Raw genomic sequence first — 19,495 nt, 5'->3', positions numbered from 1 at the left:
TTGGTAACAGAATTGCAAAAATACATATTCAAATGCAAATAGAGGTGGAAGTCACAGATGCAGAACGGAAGACTATTATATAATAACCACAGTGAGATGATAATTTTTCCCATCTCAAGACCTATCATTACAATCTCTGCAAGCTGGGATGCTTAACTGGCAAAGCCCCTCAGGAGACAGGCGCATCACTGTGAGCCACTCAGCACACTAAGTGTGAGTCCACTTGGGACTGATCCAGAAACACACACTTTTCTTCAGTGCGGGCTGTAATTATTCCCTTCACTCAACACAGTCTAGTCACTGAGAGGGACCACAATCAAATGGAACTCTGCAAGGCAGTTGCCTGCAGTGCTAAGCCTTCAACAGCTACAGTGAACTACAAATATCATGATGCATCTGCAAAAAGTTCTCTGGCTTTTAGAACCTTTTTGTTTTTCTGCTCGTGCACGAATTTTTCATTCTAACATAAACAACATTAATTTTCCTTGATGCTATCCATTAAGGTTCAGAGAAATTGCATAACATTGTAAGAACAGAAAGGTAGCAGTGGGCATTCGGCCTGGATGGCCGGCAGCCCACGCAGAGTGCCTGGGTTCGACACCTTCTTCCAGTTTCTGACTCTAGCTTCCTACTAATGAAGATCTTGGGAGACGGAGGTGATGGCCCAAGTATTTGGGTTCCTGCCATCCATTTAGGAGACCTGGATTGAGTTCTTATCCCCCAGTTTCAGCCCTGGCCCAGCCCTGGCAGACACCTAGGGAACCAACAAATAGGATCTCATTCTCTCTCTCTCTCTCTCTCTTGGGGGGGGGGGGGGCTCTTGAATAATTTTTTTTAAGAATTATATCCAGGGGCCAGCACTGTGGCATAGCGGGTAAAGCTGCTGCCTGCAGTGCCAGCATCCCATATGGGCACTGGTTCGAGTCCCAGTTGCTCCACTTCCGATCCAGCTCTCTGCTGTGGCCTGGGAAAGCAGTGGAAGATGACCCAACTCCTTGGGCGCCTGTATCCACCTTGGAGACCTGGAAGAAGCTCCTGGCTCCTGGCTTTGGATTGGCCATCTGGGGAATGAACCAGTGGATGAAAGACCTCTCTCTCTCTCTCTCTGCCTCTACCTCTCTGTAACCTTGCCTTTCAAATAAATAAATAAATCTTTAAAAGAAATGTGCTTTTTAAATGTGTTCCTTTTTTTATTTGAGAGCCTGGGATTGGGGGAGAGAAACAGCAAGAGCTCCCATCTGATTTACCCTCCAGATGACCACAAAGGCCAAGATTAAGTTAAGGTTCAAACTGGAATCCCGCAACTCAATCCAGGTCTCCCATGTGAGTGGCAGGAACTAAATTACTAGCGCCTTCCCCACTGCCTTCCAGAGTCTGTGTTAGCAGGAAGCTGAATCAGGAGTCAGAGGTGGGTCTCAAACCCAGGCACTCTGCAATGGGACACAAGTCTTAACTAGGGTAAATAACCACCCCAGGAATGTATTTTTAGAGGAAGAGGGAGGGTCGGAGTAGGCGAGGGTTGGGGAGGATGCCAGTTGAAGAGGAAGAAAATTTCTTAGCAGCATTACTGATCTGTGTGAGATTACAAAGACTGAGTCTATAGTCCTCCTTCTCAGTATGGTTTCACACTGCACTAAGACAAACTTATAGTATCCCAGAGGATCATAAAATTGGCTAAAGATTACCAAAGGTTGGGGATACTAAGGCAGTTAAGAGACATTAAAGCAGTGCTGAGAACCTGATTCAAACAGCTGAGGCCTAGGCCCAGGAGAGAGACAAATTAAGAGATGATCTGGAAGACACGGAGATGGTGAGGAAATAGGTGAGTGATGAGGTAACTGAACATTCAGAAAGAAGGGGCAAATGGAGGACTTGACCCATGGACAAGGAATATAATTGCAGAGCTCAAGATCCTCAAGGTGGAGAATTTGGGTAAAGGAACTGTGAGGTTAAGGTGTAACAGTGCAAGTCCTCATGCCTGGTGACCCCTCTCGAATGTCAGCTCCCTGAAGGAAGATTTTTATATAATTCACTACCATGTATCTAGCATTGACAAAATCTGTATCACAACAGAAACCTGCTGCATATTTCTCAAGCAATGACAAACATAATTCAAATATATAATGGTAAGAAACTTTGATAACCTATTACATCTATTCAATAATGAGATATTCTACCAAAGAGATATTCCTTTCAGCCTTTCAGGAAATATGCTCTGGAAAGTTCTTAACTGAGGATCTACTTAGAGCTAGAAACAACATTAGATGCTGAAGATTTAGAGGCAGCAATTAGTACATTCTTCCAATAAATTTAGGGTTTACCATATAAGCCATCTAACTGCATGCTATAACAGAGTAAGCAGAACATGTTCTGGCTACAGAAAACACCCAGAACCAGGTGCCAAAAATTATTCCCAAAGTAGGTAATGCTGAAGTTAAACCCTGAAGGATAAACAAAATTATCCTAGCAAAGGCAAAGCTAGGTGTGTAGGTGGGAACAGCCGGTATATTACAGCCCACACATAATAATTTTAGCTCAGGGTGAATAAAGTAACAATTATTCTACAACTTGCTCCCTAGGTCTACTGGCAATAACGCACCTCCTGTGGTGCCAATAACCTGAAAATCTCTAAGAAATGCACAGAAAAAAAACTTTCTAAAACCAATTCATTTCCAAACTTTACATGTTGTCACTTGGTAGAAAAAAACAGAAAGTTCTGTTACAAAAAAAAAAAAAATACATTGACTTCGTTTTAAAGCAGCATATAAAGAGCATTTCTCATAATCCCATAACCAAATATAGCATCCATGTTCTTTTTTCTTGCAATAGACATCCTAATATGTACATATTATTTTGAATAAATTACATCTACTGTTTACTTTCTTATATTAAAATTTTCTTGTTTAAGAAACAGAGAAAACTGGGAAAGCATTTAGTGCAGTAGGATGCACTGGCTCCATTTCCAATTCCAGCTTCCTGCTAATGCACACCCTGGGAGGCAGAAGGTAACAGCTCAAGTATTTGGGTCCCTGCTACCCATATGAGAGACCCAGGCTTCAGCCTGGCCCAGCCATGGCTTTTGTGGGTATTAGAAAAATGAACTAGCAGGTGGAAGATAGATTCTCTCTCTCTCTCTGTCCCCGCTCTCCAAAAAGATGAAAAACAAATAAATAAAATTTAAATTAAAAAGAGAGGGGGTGGGGGGGAGAGGGCCCAGTGCTGTGGCAGTAGGTTAAACCTCTGCCTGTGGTGCCGGCATCCCACATGGGTGCAGGTTTGTGTCCCAGTACTCCTCTTCCATCCAGCTCTCTGCTAATGGTCTGGGAAAGCAGTGGAAGATGGCCCAAGTGCTTGGGCCCCTGCACTCATGTGGGAGACCCAGAGGAAGCTCCTGGTTCCTGGCTTCAGATCAGCCAGCTCCTGCCAACGCGGCCATTTTGGGAGTAAACCAGCCAATGGAAGACCTTTCTCTCTGTCCCTCCCTCTTTCTGCATGTAATTCTAGCTCTCAAATAAATAAATAAAAATCTTCAAAAATAAAAGATATACAGATAACAGTTTCAAGTGCATATGAAACTACAAATAACAGAATAGATGAAGTGGCCCTGCGCAATTAAAAAGATAATATAAAGCCAGAGACGCCACAATACCTGACTTTAAACCATACTACAAATCCATCATAATTAAAAACTAACACACCAATGGAACAGAATAGAGAACCCAGAGATTAGTCCACCTACATATGTCAAATGATTTTTGACAAGGATGCCAAGAACATACATTGGAGAAAGGATAGTCTCTTTAGTAAATGGTGCTGGCAAAACTGGATACATATGTATAAAAGAATGAAATTAGATCTACCTCTCATCATATACAAAATCAACTCAAAATAGACTGAAGACCTAAAATCAAGACCTGAAACTGAAATCGCTAGAAGAAAACAGAGAGGAAACATTTCAAGACATTGGCATAGGCAAAGTTTCTTGGATAAAGCCCCCAAAGCACTGGCAACAAAAGTAAAACAAACAGGATTACATCAAACTAAGAATCTTCTGTGCCACAAAGGAAACAATCAACTGGGTGAAGACACAGTTGTAGAAAGAGAGAAAATATTTACACATTTTCTATCCAACAAGAGATTAATACACAGAATATGCAAGGAATTCAAACAACTCAACAGCAAAAATCCAAATACTCTAATTAAAAATGGCAGTGGATCTGGATAGACATTTCTCAAAATAAGACATACAAATGTCCAACAAGCATATGAAAAATTCTCAATATGACTAATAATCAGAGAAATGAAAATCAAAACCAAAATAAGAGAGTCTCTCACCCCAGTTAGAATGGCTTTTATTAAAAATAAATAAATAAAATGCTGGTGAGGATGCTGAGAAAAGGAATCTCTTAATACACTTTTAGAGGGAATTAGTTAGTACAGCCACCATGGAAAACAGTATAAAGACCCCTCTAAAAACTTCAAATGTATCTATCACATGATCCAGCAGCTCCACTAGAGGATATACACCAAAATAAGTTAAATCATAATATTAAAAAGGTACTCCCAAGTTTACAGCAGCAAGGTGTCCATGAACAGTTGTGTAGATAAAGTAAATGTGTCATATAAATATAGTGGAATGTTATTCAGTCATATGATGAATAAATCCTATCATCTGCAGCAAAACAGAAGGAACTGGAAGACATGCTAAGTGAAATAAGCCAGACACAGAAACACAAATGCTGCTTATTCTCCTTCTTAGGTGGAGCCTAAAAAACATGTCAATCTGCACATAGAATAGGGATTACCAGAGACTGTGGAGGAGAAGAGGGATACAAGAGGCCAGATAATGGGTACCAAAATACACTTAGGTAGCAAGGATAAAATCTGAGTGTTTCATGGCACAGCAGGATGACTACAGCTCACAATAACAAATCATTGTTATTTTACCATTTTTGAGGAACTCAAAGGCTGCAAATGTGGGTAATGATAAGGAGACAGAAGCACTGTCTTCTTGCTCTGATTTGATCAGTGTACACTACATACATGTGCTGAAATATCACACTGCATTCCATATTTACAATTATGACATGTTACTCAGAAGCAAAAAAAGAAAGAAATTAAAAACTGTGTTTATTGCCATTTCAGAAAACACTTCCCAATAGTAACAAACATGGATGGCAACCATGAAGCATTGCACCCTAGAGAAGGTACAGCTGAGAATGAGGCTACGAAGTCACACTTTCTATCAGTGTGCCTCACTTCCACCTCTGCAAAATGGGAATTCAGATCTTGAAAATGTATTGAAGGGATGGGGCTGGCGCCTTGGCGCAGTAGGTTAATCCTCCTGTGATGCCAGCATCCCATATGTGTGCCAGTTCTAGTCCTGGCTGCTCCTCTTTCATCCAGCTCTCTGCTGTAGCCTGGTATAGCAGTAAAAGATGGTCCAAGTCCTTGGGCCCCTGCACCCGCATGGGAGACCAGGAAGAAGCACCTGGCTCCTGGCTTTGGATAAGCCATCTGGGAGATGATGGCCGTTGCGGCCATTTGGAGAGTGAACCAACGGAAGGAAGACCTGTCTCTCTCTCTCTCTCACTGTCTGTAACTCTACCTGTCAAATAAATAAATAAAATATTTTTTAAAAATGTATTGAAGGGAATGCAACAGTCTTTCATGACACTACAACTACATAATTTGCAATGTATTTTTCAGAACCAGAACTGTCTGACTTAGTAATCCTACTTCTGAACATCTGTCATTCAAAAATACTCCTGTGGAAGAAGGTGTCTTATGCACCTAGGTCTTTATCCAGTGATATCTGTAATAGTTAAAAGTTGGAAACCCATAGGTCTCAGTAGAATGGAATGATTAAGTAAAGTATTGTAACTCCACAGGACATGTTGTTCTACATGGAGTAAAATATGCTACATTTTGAAATAGATTTAAATACATTCTTAAATTGTGTGTAATGCTAGAAATTGTTTGATTTTTATCTGCCCATGCTTTCTACGCATCAGCGGTTATTGCTTCTTTGTGTGTATTCCCAACCACCCTGGCTACCATAAGAAGCACTAGCTGCAAATCACTTCTTCCCTAAAAGGCCATGGAGAAGCCAAGGGAGAAAGAAGTTCTTGCAGAATGTAATAAGCAGAAAAGGATGGGGAAAAAAATTATATAGATTAAGGGAAAATGCTTGACAGGCCATTAAAGTGCTATGAAAATATAAAATATTACTAATATAAAAATTATTAATAGTCTGTGACTAAAAGTGCTTTAGCCATGAGGGTTCAGAAAATTCAGAAAATAAAAATCAGATCACACTTGTCTTGCTGGGCGCAGAACCCAGAAGATGGCTCTGAGATGGAGAAAACAAGGCCTCGGTGGATTTTAATGCTTAAAAATAAAACTGGGAAGAGCCACCTGGGGTCATCATGCCATCTCTTTTATTCTGAACTTTCTTCTAACTTTGAATGCTATTTCAAGGTTTGCCACACACAACCATTCTGAGCCCTGTTTGGAATTTTATTTATAAAACAGAGTCGGTGTCAACAGAGTTGACACTGGGGCACCCACAGAATGATTAGGTGCTTGACACAGCCCTGCAAAGCTAACCCCGCAGCCATAGTCAGGAAAGCCTGGACATGCAGATGACAATGTGGCAAGCGCCAGGCCACTCATTCAAAGAAAACAAACAACCCCTTCCCAATCTTCTGGCATTTCAAATCCAGCCTCAGCTTAAAGCTGCATGGCAGTGGGGATGATGCTCCAGACGGGGCTGATCTATGGGAAATAAGCAAGCAGGAGTGAAAATGACTGAGCAAGGCCCCCAAGCCAAAATCTAAGTAGAGGCCTATTGAAAAGAAGACCAGGGTTGCCGAGGCAGAGATTTTCCTTCTCAAAATGCAGAAAAAAAAATTGTTAGCAGCACTGAATATTATTTTCTTAAAAACGTTTATTTTATTTATTTGAAAAGCAGAGTTACAAAGAGAGAGGGAGAAAAAAAGAGAGAGAGATCATCCATTCACAGATTCACCCCCCACATGGCTGCAATATCCAGGACTAGGCCAGGCCTGGAACTCCAATCACTTGGGCCATCTTCCACTGCTTTCCCAGGCACACTGACAAGGAGCTAATCAGAAGTGGAGCAGCCAGGACTCTAAGCAGTGTTCATATGGATGCTGGTGTCAACAGGCAGCAGCTTAACCCACTGTGCCACAATGCCAACACAAGCAGCATGAATATTAAACAGGAATTCAATGTCAAAGGTGTTTCAGTAATAATATGTTATATCAAAAGTACCACCACCATGATAAGCAAAGACATGGGAATTTACCAAACCTTCGTGCAACAATGCATACCAGTTGTCAATGCCAAGAAATCATGTAAACCATCTAACCTCAGAGCCCTATCTGCAAAATGGGGTGACATGCCATCTCTGATCAGAAATTTCCCATGAATTCAAAGAGAAATGCATATCCCTGACTCTTCAAGGCTAAGTACTAGTATAGCGTAGAATAAATGCAAATAAGTCATCAATGAGCATCTTTTCTTACTTGAAGTGTTGTAGTTTATATGTCAGAGAAGAAATAAAATCAAAATTCTTCAATTTTGAAACTGCATTATTATTTTTCTTAGATGATAATCCAAATTTTCAGACACAGTAGGCAAATATAGTCAATGCTTGAAGTTTATTACATCAACTTACAGGATAATATCAAACAAAACAGACTAATCAATTAGCTTTTCTTTCCTACCTGTCAGTTTTATAGGTTGACATGAAATGTTTCAAGTTGTTTTCCTTGAGTTATTTGTTCAGGTTTATATATGATTCACCTTTTATTCAACTTTCCCATACACTAGGAACAAGAATATTCCCACCTAAAGGGGAAGTGAATTAGTAATGATTTTTTCCAGCATTAAATAGTGTGCTAGGCTGAATAATGGCCTCCCTGGGGTGTCCACATTTTAGTGTTCTGGCCTCCAGAACAGCAAGGTAATAAAGTTGACTTGTTTTAAGTCACTATGTTTGGGGAATTTGTTACAGCAGCCATCGGTAATTAATACAAACAGTGGCCTTGATACACTCTCTGTACTGAAAGTTGAAGGCGAGGGAGCTACTAGTCCAGATATATGAATGTTAAAAGTTTTAGAACAGAAGTTCTTTGCCTTATTGTTATATTTACAAGGTCAGAAAAACTACCATCATCTCTAAGTTCTTCATCTCCATAAACTTGTTCCTTCTGTTGCAGGGCTCTGTGCTTCTTGTTCTCTACCTGCTCAGTGTCTTGTATCCAAGAATGAAAAGCATGGACAAGGGAGAGTGTGTAAAGCAGAAGAGGTTTGTTAAAAGAGAGCAGAGAATTAAAGAATAAAAGAAAAAAAAAAATCTCCTGGCAATGCTGAGAGGGGTGATGGAGAAAGAGCTGTCTTGAAGGCTGACTGTCTAGGGATTTTATTGGCTGTAAAAGGGGAAGTTCTTGAGATTGGCCCAGGAGAGGGATGGTTTTAAGTGGCTAATTGGGTGATGGTTCCAATCAAGACTTAATGGAAAACACATGAAACTTTTCCCAAGCCCCACAGAATTCTAGTTACCTAGATCAGTTACAAGAGCACAGAAAAACCTTGATTACAAGGACTAGCACATGACATCAAGATCCTTCACGGAAGTCGGTTGCTTAACTTTTCTCTCATCTCCAGACAGTGGGGAGGGTCCCCTGTCCCCATCTACCTAGCCAGGAAGCTATCTCTCTATCACGTTGACAATCCTTACCCTATTTAGGGGTATCAATGTGATTAATTATCACATCAGCTTCTAAGAGGGCCAATATGTTCATGGGAAACTGGCTGATCCAGAGCCAACCATGCTCTTCTTAGATGATTTAACCAGAAAGGCTGGCAAGTCAGGAAACTGTCACTGGAGGAAAAAAAAAAAAAAAAAAAAAAAAAAAAAAAAACACTGTCAGGGAGCTGTGAGGGGGAGGCGATGTGCATCTGAGAGTAGAGGACATCTAACTTTGGAAATGCAAATACCCACCACCACTCTGTCCTTTGTGGGTAGATTGAGCAACATAAAAAAGGTAAGAGTTCATGTGCAGGACCTATTCCATTTACTCAACGCAAGTGTAACACATGTTCACCAACAGACATATACAGGAATTTCATGGCAACACCATTTTCAATGGCTCTAAACTGAAAGTTGCCTAAATACCTACCAATAATGGAATGGATGAATAAATGTAATGTGTTTACACACAACAAGAATAAACGAACTACAACTAGATACAACAATACAGAAGAATCCCAAAACCAAACCACTGAATGAAAGAAGCTGGGTACAAAAAGAGAACACAGAGTATAATTTTATTTACATAAAGTTCCAGGGTGAGGGGCTTTCAGGAGCTACCCGAAATGAAATTTGGGAATAAGAGCGTAGACTGATGCCTATCCATAAGATTAAGAGTGTCATGATAAACCCAACTCAGAAACGAAGTCACTTGCAAGATTCAACTCACGTAAAGCAATTAGGAGCATACATTTTGGAACTGGATAGTTCCAGGCTGTACTGCCTCCTAAACTATATTTGTCATCCTCAGAAAATCACTAAATCTCTCTAAAATTTAGTTTCCTTGTTTTAAAAGTGGGTATAACAACATCTACCTCATAGGGCTGTGGGGATCCGGTAAAATAAAGTATGAAAAAAGATTCCCTCCAAAAGAGTGTTTGATAAAAGGAAGCAATTAGAGTTCACTTTTATGTTGACTCCTCCAGGTTGTGCTTTTCCCCTGTGTTCCCCAAGCAGCCAGTGCCCATATCCCTGTCCAAAACCTCTGCCTATTAAAGTTACAGCTGATGAGGCTAGAAAGACCCCAAGACAGAGACCTGCTTTCTTTTATCGCTTCATCCTCAGTGCCTGGCCTTTTTGGGGTTCTCGAATTTTTAAAAAGTGTTTATGAACGAGTCCGATCTCTGAGTTAGCAAAGATCTGAGACGTCAGCCATCATCTGTGATTATAGGATTTTTCCAACTGTGACCCATTAGGTGGTGAAATACACTCAGTGAGTCAGAACCAGATTTGTTATTTAAAGAAAAAGAATAGAATATATCAGAATACAAAACACATCCTAAGGTTAAGTATTGTTGCATGAAATTTTTATTTGTTACATATGTAAGTGTACTTGCCTGCAACAAAAATAAGTTCCTTATTGTGGATAAGAGTTTTAAAACAATGTTAAAGTTGTGACTGCTCCTCTCCGTAACATTTGATATTTTCTCTTTTTAATTCCAGCAACTCTGATTTGTGTGTAGCATGGCATCTTGGTTCTAATCTGTATTTCCCTAATGCCTAGTTATGTGGAGTACCTTTGCGTTTTGTCTCTACCCTTTGGATACACTCTTTAGAAACTTCTTTTATAACCAGTTTAGAAAACAACTTGGCAATATTTACTAAAACTAAACATGCATTTCCTGTCACCCAGCGATTCTACTACTTATTTACTTCACAGGAGTGTGTACAAATGTTCATCAAAAGACATGTACAGGAACATTCATAGTAACACCATCTGCAATAGCTCCAAAGGGGAAGCCCTCCAAATGCCTATCAACAGTGGAATAGGTCAATAAATCTCATATATTTACACCCAATGGAATCTTATTTAGAAGCGAGAATAAATAAACTACAACTACACACAACAATGTACTAGAATCACAAAAGCATAAGACAGAGCAAAAGAAGCTGGATACAAAAAAGTAAACAGCATACAATTTCATTTACATAAAGTTCAAAACTAGGCAAAACCAGTCAATGTCAAAAATAAGGATGATGGCCGCTGCTGGAGTCCTAAGGAGGACTTCAGAGACACCATGGATGTCCACTTTCTTGAACTGAGTGCCCATCATATGGGTATACTCAGTTTGTGAAATTAACTGGACTATAAATATGTGATTTGTGATTTATCCGAGTTATTTCTGAATTTGCCTGAAATTCTTAAATGTATATATAAAGTTCAAAAAGCTTAATCAGTAATTCTTTTTTAAAAAGTATGAAAACCACTGGAAAGCAAGAACCCCTGATACACTCACTCTCATGGCCATCTGGCCTTGGCTGAATAACTCCAGGGTCAGGACTCTCTTTACTGTCCAGGTAGCTCACTTGTTGGAAGGCCTTTTCCTTATACTCAGCCTTAACTTACCCCCCTACCCTGCCATTTGTCTCTACAGGTTGCTCTGTCCTTGTAAGAGGGATTCTAAATTTATCTAAATCCTCTGTCACCAACTGCTGCTCAGATCTTTGAAGTCAGCTACTCACTTCTCCCAGTCTTCACTTCTTCAGTCTAAAGAGCACCTGACATAGCTTTGGGACCCCTTGTGTCTCTTGACTCAACTCTTTTATCTTAGTGATGCCCAAAGCAGAGCCATCCTCTATAACAGCCCTGAGAACTGCAGAAATGAGCCCAAAGCAGAGCCATCACTAATAAATCTAGACCGTTCTACCAACATTTCTATCAACACACCCTATGCTTGAATTTTCCCTTTCTTTCAAAGTCACTTTATACCATGCACTCCTGTTGAGCTCAACAATAAGTACTGTTAAGCCCCAAATTTGTCTTCTGTATTTGCACAGTCTTCAGTGGGTCAGGAGTCAGATAATTGGAGATAGAAGTGTATCTGTCATGGAACCATCTCTGGAACACTGTCTCCACACCTGCTCTCCCACTAAAAACAAAAAATGAAGTCTTTGTCCAAATACATGGTCTTTTATCTTTAACCCTTCCTTGAGTGAGCTCCATTTTACAGTATATTTGAAGGGAGGAGTAAGGGATGCCCGATTTCACTGGGCATCTCCAAAATCTGACCTCCAAGCTGTCACCAGGCCCCAGGAACGCCTGACCAGCAGCAAGTGCCTCCCGGTCCCTTTCCTCTCCCAAAGTCAGTTGCAACTGAAGGCCCCTCTGGACATGAGCACTGCCCGGCCCTGCTCACTCAAGTCCTCTTCGTCTTTGTGCAAGGAGTGGATGGTGAAGTTGGAAAGGAAACAGTGGAAGGGTGAGGATGACATTGCTCCAAGTATCTGAAATCAAAGGTATCTCTAGAGAAAGACCTGCTGGATTCCCCCCCGTCTGTGGGAAAGAGAGCTCCAAGAACAAGGAAGAGGCAGAAACATTTCCACAAAAACTTCCAGGCAGCCTCCACTGGTTATTTTTAACATCCAGAGTAGGTGGCAGGGAGTCATTCAGCAAGGGGAACACCACCACCAGAGAACAGAACATATGCATGCAGGAGGACCCAGAGGTGGGCTGTGAAGCAGGGAGGGTGAGGCAGGGTGTGGAGTGGGGGTGGAGTGGGGGGACAAGGAGCGACCCACGGCCCCAGGTGGGGAGGGGGGACCTCTGGCTCCGGCGCTGGGGGCGGGGAGGGGACACCACGTCGAGAATGAGAAAATATGCAAGAAAGCAGCAGCTCACCCACCTCCACGCCTGCTCCATCCTCCAGGTGCTTCCTTACCCTTGGGACACTGCTCACCCGGGAGTGGCAGCCCCCTGGGAAAAAGAGAAGCCTTGCCCAAGAATCTCCAGTTCGAGAAGCCCCGGCGTTCTCCTCCCCAGCTCCTTCCTTCTGCGTCTGCGTCGGCGGCGAGGGAGAGAGCTCGGCTCCTGCTTTTTCAGAAACCCGATTTCCGCGGCCGAACGTCCCCTCACCGTGCGAGCGGCACAAGGGAGAGACTGTTCTCAGCGGGAGGCTGAGCGCCGAGCGAGCGGAGCGGAGCGCAGCGGCGCCGGGCCGTGCGGGCAGCCTCCGGGGCTGAGACGCGTCTGGCTGGCACGAGCCGCGCACACCAGCTGAGCTGTCAACCGCGAGCGGAGGCGGGGCTCCGACCGCCAGCGTGCGCGGGAGGTCCCTGGCCGCCGGTCACACCCTCGCGGCTCCGGCCCTCTCCCGCCTGCTCCAACCATCGGCGCTGGCAGAAGGGCAGGCGGCTTCCAGGGCGCCGCGGGCCAGTCCCTCGCCCATCCCAAGGAGGGGCTTTGAATGAAGCCAACCAACCAACCGTGGGGAGAATGTGGAGCGGCGATGCTCTCGCAAGCCTGTGCACCCCCACCCACCCACAGGTAACCCCGAAGCCAGAGACGGAGTCTCCTAAGGTTTAGATGCAATCCTGGCTGAATGCAGATGGAGCACCAGATGGCCGTAGCGCGACACAGTGCATCTTCTACAGGTTTGCCACGTCAGCTACACTGCTATGCTAGGGACAGCGACCCTAGGAAGGGAGGCATCCTAGTAAGGCCTTGCGACCTTGCTAGCCCCTTCATCTCAGACGTCCCCTTAGGTCACGGCCTTCCCCTTCCTTGGTTTTCAGTTTCCACAGCAACAAGGCTCCCTCACTAGCTTCAAAGAGCCAGCGGGTTCCTGGACTTCTCAGAACACAGACAGTGGTCCTGAAGACCTGGGGCCTGCGGAGTGTCTGTTGTGAGATCGTGGGAAAGGGTCTTTTGGAGACAGCAGTGCCCGAGACCCTGAACCATCATCCATCTGCTTATGCATCAAGGTTCAGACAAGCTATAATTGGAGTGCTCACAGCCCCAAGCTCCTTTTTATGAAGTGACATAATCACTGTTATTATTAGCATTACCACTGACCTTTTTTAATTTGAAAAAAAAAAAAAAGTTTGTAGTGCCTACATGTGGCAACATTGTCTTGGTTACACTTATTTCACAGAGGATCAGTCTGAGAATTAATGAGGCTCAAAGCCTGTGTACTGGGGCCCTGATAGAAGGTGCCCTCCCTACCGCCCAGCCGCAGAGATGCATTCTCTGCAGTCCCAAAGAGCTGACCAATAACTTTTCTCCAGAACAGATTTAGCCCCTGAAGAGTTTACGGCAAGAAGGTCCCTGGCATGGCGGAGTGCTGGAGGCTGTGGGGAGCCTGGGTTCCTGGGGCTATCATCTGACTGCTCATCACTTTGATTAGTTCTCCAATGAGCACTAATTAGATCACCAGGGAAGGTAGGGATTGGGGAAGACGGTCCCAAGGCCCTAGCCTAGAATCCCGCAAACCCAACACTTGGTTCCTAGCTAAGATCACACTGCTCCTGAGCTTAGAATGTTACCAGGAAAAAATTTAAAGTCCAGTCTGACTTGACACAAGACTCTCAGGCCACCTGTCTTGAAAAGAATCTCCTGTTGCCTCTCAGGCCAAAAAAAAAAAAGGCGGCAAGAGTCAGATTTCCATCCCCCATACTAAATGTGGTGCTATATTTAGTTTTGTCTCAATTCAAATTATGGGCTACTGCCTTGTGCAGAGGAAGACTGTCTACAGCCAGACATGCACTGCATTTAAGAAATGCTAGCACTAATTAGGCAAACGGTGGGGTCTCAGAAGGAAGGCTAGAAAATATGCTCCCTTAAAATATTTATTTATTTATTTATTTGAAAAAGGGAGAGAAGGAGAGGAGAGGGAGAGAGGAAGGGAGAGAGAGAGAGAGACCCCATCCACTCACTCACTACCCAAAGGTTTACGACAGCCAGGCCTGAGCAAGGCAAAAGCCAGAAGGAACTCAATCTGGGTGTCCCAGGTGGGTGTCCCCAGTGACCATCCCTGGGCCATTTATTAGCATCTGTGACAAACACCAGTCCCGCACTTATTTTTAAAATAATTTTTACCAAGAGTTCATAACACATTTATTGTACATTTGAAAGAAACAAAAAGGATATAGAAATTATCCATAATACCCAGAGATAACCAATATTAAGTTTGTCAAACTTCTAGTCTTAAAATATATATATAATTCAGTCAAAACACTTTTTTGCCTTTTCCATATGAGCATATATTTAGAATAAAAATTTTGTTGTTTTCAAGATTATATTTATTTTTGTGTTACTTTTTTTTAAAGATTTATTTATTTATTTGAAAATCAGAGTTACACAGAGAGAGAAGAGGCAGAGAGAGAGAGAGAGGTCTTCAATCCGATGGTTCACTCCCCAGTGGGCCGCAACGTCCAGAGCTGTGCCGATCTGAAGCCAGGAGCCAGGAGCGTCTTCCGGGTCTCCCACATGGGTGCAGGGCCATCTTCCACTGCTTTCCCGGGCCATAGCAGAGAGCTGGACAGGAAGTGGAGCAGCTGGGTCTTGAACCGGCGCCCATATGGGATGCCAGCACTTCAGGCCAGGACATTAACCCACTGCGCCACAGCGCCGGCCCCTGTGTTATATTTTAAAAGAAAATATGACTATAACCACTCCTCCAGGATAAATGTTTAAATGACTTCATATTAGGCCAGTGCCGCGGCTCAATAGGCTAATCCTCCACCTTGCGGCACCGGCACACCGGGTTCTAGTCCCAGTTGGGGCGCCGGATTCTGTCCCGGTTGCCCCTCTTCCAGGCCAGCTCTCTGCTGTGGCCCGGGAGTGCAGTGGAAGATGGCCCAAGTGCTTGGGCCCTGCACCCCATGGGAGACCAGGAGAAGCACCTGGCTCCTGCCTTCGGATCAGCGCGGTGCGCCGGCCACAGCACGCCAGCCGCGGCGGCCATTGGAGGGTGAACCAACGGCAAAAGGAAGACTTTTCTCTCTGTCTCTCTCTCTCACTGTCCACTCTGCCTGTCAAAAAAAAAAAAGACTTCATATTCCCCTTGGTCATTATCCATATGTATTTCACATCTATTTATCTAGTTTTATTTACATCTTTTATTTTTATTACTTTTCTCACTTATTACTTTTTTTTCAGGGTGGGTGTTTGGTTTAACAATTAACATATCACTTGGGGGGTCAGTGCTTTGGGGTAGCAGGTAAAGCTGCTGCCTATGATGCCAGCATCCCATATGGGCACTGGTTCGAGGCCCTGCTGCTCCACTTCCCAATCCAGCTCCCTGCTAATGACCTAGGAAAAGCAGCGGAAAATAGCCCAAGTGTTTGTGTCCCTGATACCCACAAGGAAGACCTGAATGAAGCTGCTGGCTCTTGACCTCAGTGCTCTGGTTGGAGTCCTGGCTCCACTTCTGATTCCAGCATTCTTGCTAATGCATTTCCTGTGAGGCTGCAGATGATGGCTCAAGCCCAGATTGAGTTCCCAGCTCCTGGCTTCAGCCTGGCCCAGACTCAGTCATTGTGGGCATCTGGGGAGTGAATCACTCTGAGTGTGTATGTCCCTGATTTTATAATAAATAAATAATTTTTAAAATATACCTTTTGGCTGGCACTGCGGCTCAATAGGCTAATCCTCCGCCTATGGCGCCGGCACCCCAGGTTCTAGTCCCGGTCGGGGCACCGGATTCTGTCCCGGTTGCTCCTCTTCCAGTCCAGCTCTCTGCTGTGGCCCGGGAAGGCAGTGGAGGATGGCCCAAGTGCTTGTGCCCTGCACCCGCATGGGAGACCAGGAGAAGCACCTGGCTCCTGGCTTCGCATCAGTGCAGTGTGCCAGCCGCAGTGCACCGACCACAGTGCGCAGGCTGCAGCGGCCATTGGAGGGTGAACCAACGGGAAAGGAACATCTTTCTCTCTGTCTCTCTCTCTCACTGTCCACTCTGCCTGTCAAAAAAAAAAATATATATATATCTTTCCACCTTGTTAAAGAATATTCATATTTATTATTCTAATTACTGTATAATATATTGTAATGTCAACAGAAGTATAGCTTTAAGATACTGTATAGTTATGCTATTTTTAATTTTATTTATTTATTTATTTGTAAGGATTTATTTATTTATTTATTTATTTATTTATTTGAAAGGCATAGTTACAGAGAGGCAGAGGTAGAGAAAGAGAGAGTCTTCCATCCATTGGTTCACTCTCTAGATGGCTGCAACAGCCCAAGCTGCACAAATCTGAAGCCAGGAATCAGGAGCTTCTTCTGAGTCTCCCACATGGGTGCAGGGGCCCAAGGACTTGGGCCACCTTCTATTGTTTTCCCAGGCCATAGCAGAGAGGTGGATCAGAAGTGGAGCAGCCAGGACTCCAACTGGGCATATATAGGATGCCGACACTGCAGGTGGCAGCCTTACCTGCTACACCATATGCTAGTTCTAATATTAAGCTCTTACAAATATTGTTATAATGAATTTTTTTCTGCCTTGACTATTTTACTCTTTTGAATAATGCTATTGTTTGAATGTACGTATCCCTCCAAAATTCCTATGCTAAGACATAATGCCCAGTGTGATAGCGTTAAGAGGCAGAGCTTTGGGGCATTATGTCATGAGCACTCCACCTTCATGAATGGGATTAGTGCTCTTATAAAAGAGGCCGAAGTGCGGCACAGCAGGCTAAACCATTGCTTGGAGTGCTCGCACCCCACATCTGAGTGCTGGTTCCAGTCCAGGCCACTCCACTCCCCATCCAGCTTACCGCAACTGCACCTGGGAAGGCAGTGATCATGGGCCAAGTACTTGTTCCCTGTTCCCCACGTGGGAGACCTGGATGGAGTGCCTGGCTCCTGGCTTCAGCCTGGTCCAGTCCTGTCTGCTGCAGGAATTTGGGGAGTGAACAAGCAGATGGAAGGTCTCTCTCTCTCTCTTTCTCTCTCTCTCTCTCTCTGTCTCTCTCTCTCTCCCTCCCTGTGACTCTGCCTTTGAAATAAACAAACAAATCTTTTAAAAGTAAATACATAGAAGAGGTTGAAGGGAGTTCGCTCCTCTTTGCCCCGCTGTCCCTCCTGCCACGGGAGAATGGAGCGTGTGTCCCTCTGAAGGTTGCAGGAGCAAGGAGCCATCTTGGAATCAGAAAGTCGGGCCTGACCAGTCCCCGAATCTGCCAGCTCCTTGACCTTCCACTCCCTAGCCTACAGAATTGTGGGAAATACGTTTCTAAATTTATTATTCTAAATAATCATTTGTTTTTTGTTACGGCAGCAGGAACAGACTACAGTAATTATTTCCCTGAGCTAACTTCATAGGCATGGGAATGTTAAAGGACATTCTAATTTTATCATCTTAGCCTCAACAGCACTAGAATTTACAATTTTAATTTGTTCTTATTTAATAGATGAGTAATTCTAACAGTTATAATATTTACATATATACAAGAGTACTTCAAAAAGCTCACAGGAAATGGAACTAAAAGATTTTCCATGTACTCTTTTGAAGCCCCCCCCCCACCTATTTACCTACCTATGTACCTATCTATTATACAAATAATTAAATACCATATAATTTTACTTTAAATCTCTTAGAATACTAACTAGTAAGTTCCTATTTCATATGCCTACATTATCTGTCGCAGCTATGTTCAGGAAATCCTTCTGTATTGAGTCATTGTATTACTCATCTTTTTGTTGAAACAATGCTGCTTAACAAAGAACTCCCAGGTTCCAGTATTGTATAACAAACATCCACTTCTCGCTCAAAGGCCTGTGGTTTAGGTATTTATTGGTTGGGCATGAGTTTAAGCCTGCTCCATATATCTCTCACTCTATATATCTCCTCCGTAAAGTGACATCAGTTACCTGGGGAATATTCTCATAACAGAGTGTAGTCAAGCAAGAGAGCTGACAGCGATTCTCAATGTCTTACAGTCTCTGCTCCAAACTGGCACACTGTCCCTTCTGCCATATTTCACTCACCCAAGTCAGTCATATAGCCAGGTGCAAAGCCACTGCTGCAGAAATGGACAGTCTGCCCATGGAATGTAGGAGGGGAGAGTTATCTGAAGAATACTAATACAGCCCACCGATCTGTAGTGCTTTCTGGCTTTGTTAAGCTTTTCTCCTTGAGGACACATGGTAACTTTACCTCTCCCCACCCCACTTAAAGTCAGTGTGGTCGTTAGCCAATAAAATACAATTTGCTTTGGCCCTTGAAATGTGAGAGGGAGTCTCATGTGCTCACTTCTAGGTAGAATGTAGATGTTTTTAAGATCCAGTACTCAGTTGGCCAATGTCCATTTCCACTGTTGTATTGATCCTTGAAGATCGATACTTGTATGTCAAGATGGAGCACACAGCAGTCTAGGTCTCTGAGGGAATGTGATGCTTACAGCCTTCCTGCTGACCCAAACTGAATAGATGGGAAAGGAAAGAAATGTGTTTCTGTTGTAGTAAGTTACTTAACTTCAGATATTATAACTGTAGCATAACTGGACATATCTTGACACATTTTTTAATTCCCATTTTAAATCCCACAGGACTGTTTTGTAGAAAGACACATATCTCTTTCCTCATATATCTGATGAGAGTTTTCTGGATTAGAACTCAAATAATCTGGGTAGATGATGTGAAAAATTAAACCAGTTAGGCTATTCTTTCTTGAATGTACTGTTCTTAATTTGGTCCATTGATTGGGCTTCAGGAAATACATAAATTGATGATAAGATACAAAATAATAATCATAAGGTACTGTGGTCTTTATACTAAGCTCCAAATATTTCAACGGTGCTTTTACATTCTATTCAGTTTTTTTTTAATCTTTTCCCCCTTCCTTCTCTCCAATTTGATTCCAAGTAAAATAACTATTGATCTTAATACATATGATTACATGACGTACAAGGCAATAATAAAAATGGCCAGGTCTGATA

At 43.1% G+C, this 19,495-nt stretch overlaps 1 protein-coding gene across 23 annotated transcripts in view; it reads right to left on the bottom strand.

The window, feature by feature from the left end:
* Positions 1–19,495, bottom strand: part of PDE4DIP (phosphodiesterase 4D interacting protein) — a 236,454-nt gene that overhangs the window by 184,330 nt on the left and 32,629 nt on the right. For 7 of the 23 annotated variants that reach the window (XR_016210706.1, XR_016210707.1, XM_089300089.1 and 4 more), the window contains exon 1: positions 12,463–12,965. The exons of the other annotated variants lie outside the window; for them this stretch is intronic. Coding sequence is in view for 5 of the 7 variants with exons in the window: in XM_089300089.1 (XP_089156215.1) it covers positions 12,463–12,479 (17 nt within the window). In the remaining 2 variants the exon portion in view is untranslated. Of the gene's footprint in view, positions 1–12,462; positions 12,966–19,495 lie in introns of those variants that run through there. 23 annotated transcript variants of the gene reach the window in all.

The sequence above is a fragment of the Oryctolagus cuniculus genome, chromosome 7 (genome assembly GCF_051225735.1).
Source record: "Oryctolagus cuniculus isolate XC-2025 breed Fujian yellow rabbit chromosome 7, ASM5122573v1, whole genome shotgun sequence".
NCBI lineage: Eukaryota > Metazoa > Chordata > Mammalia > Lagomorpha > Leporidae > Oryctolagus > Oryctolagus cuniculus.
Note: the sequence above shows the minus strand (reverse complement) of the source record. Positions and strands in the feature narration are given on the sequence as shown.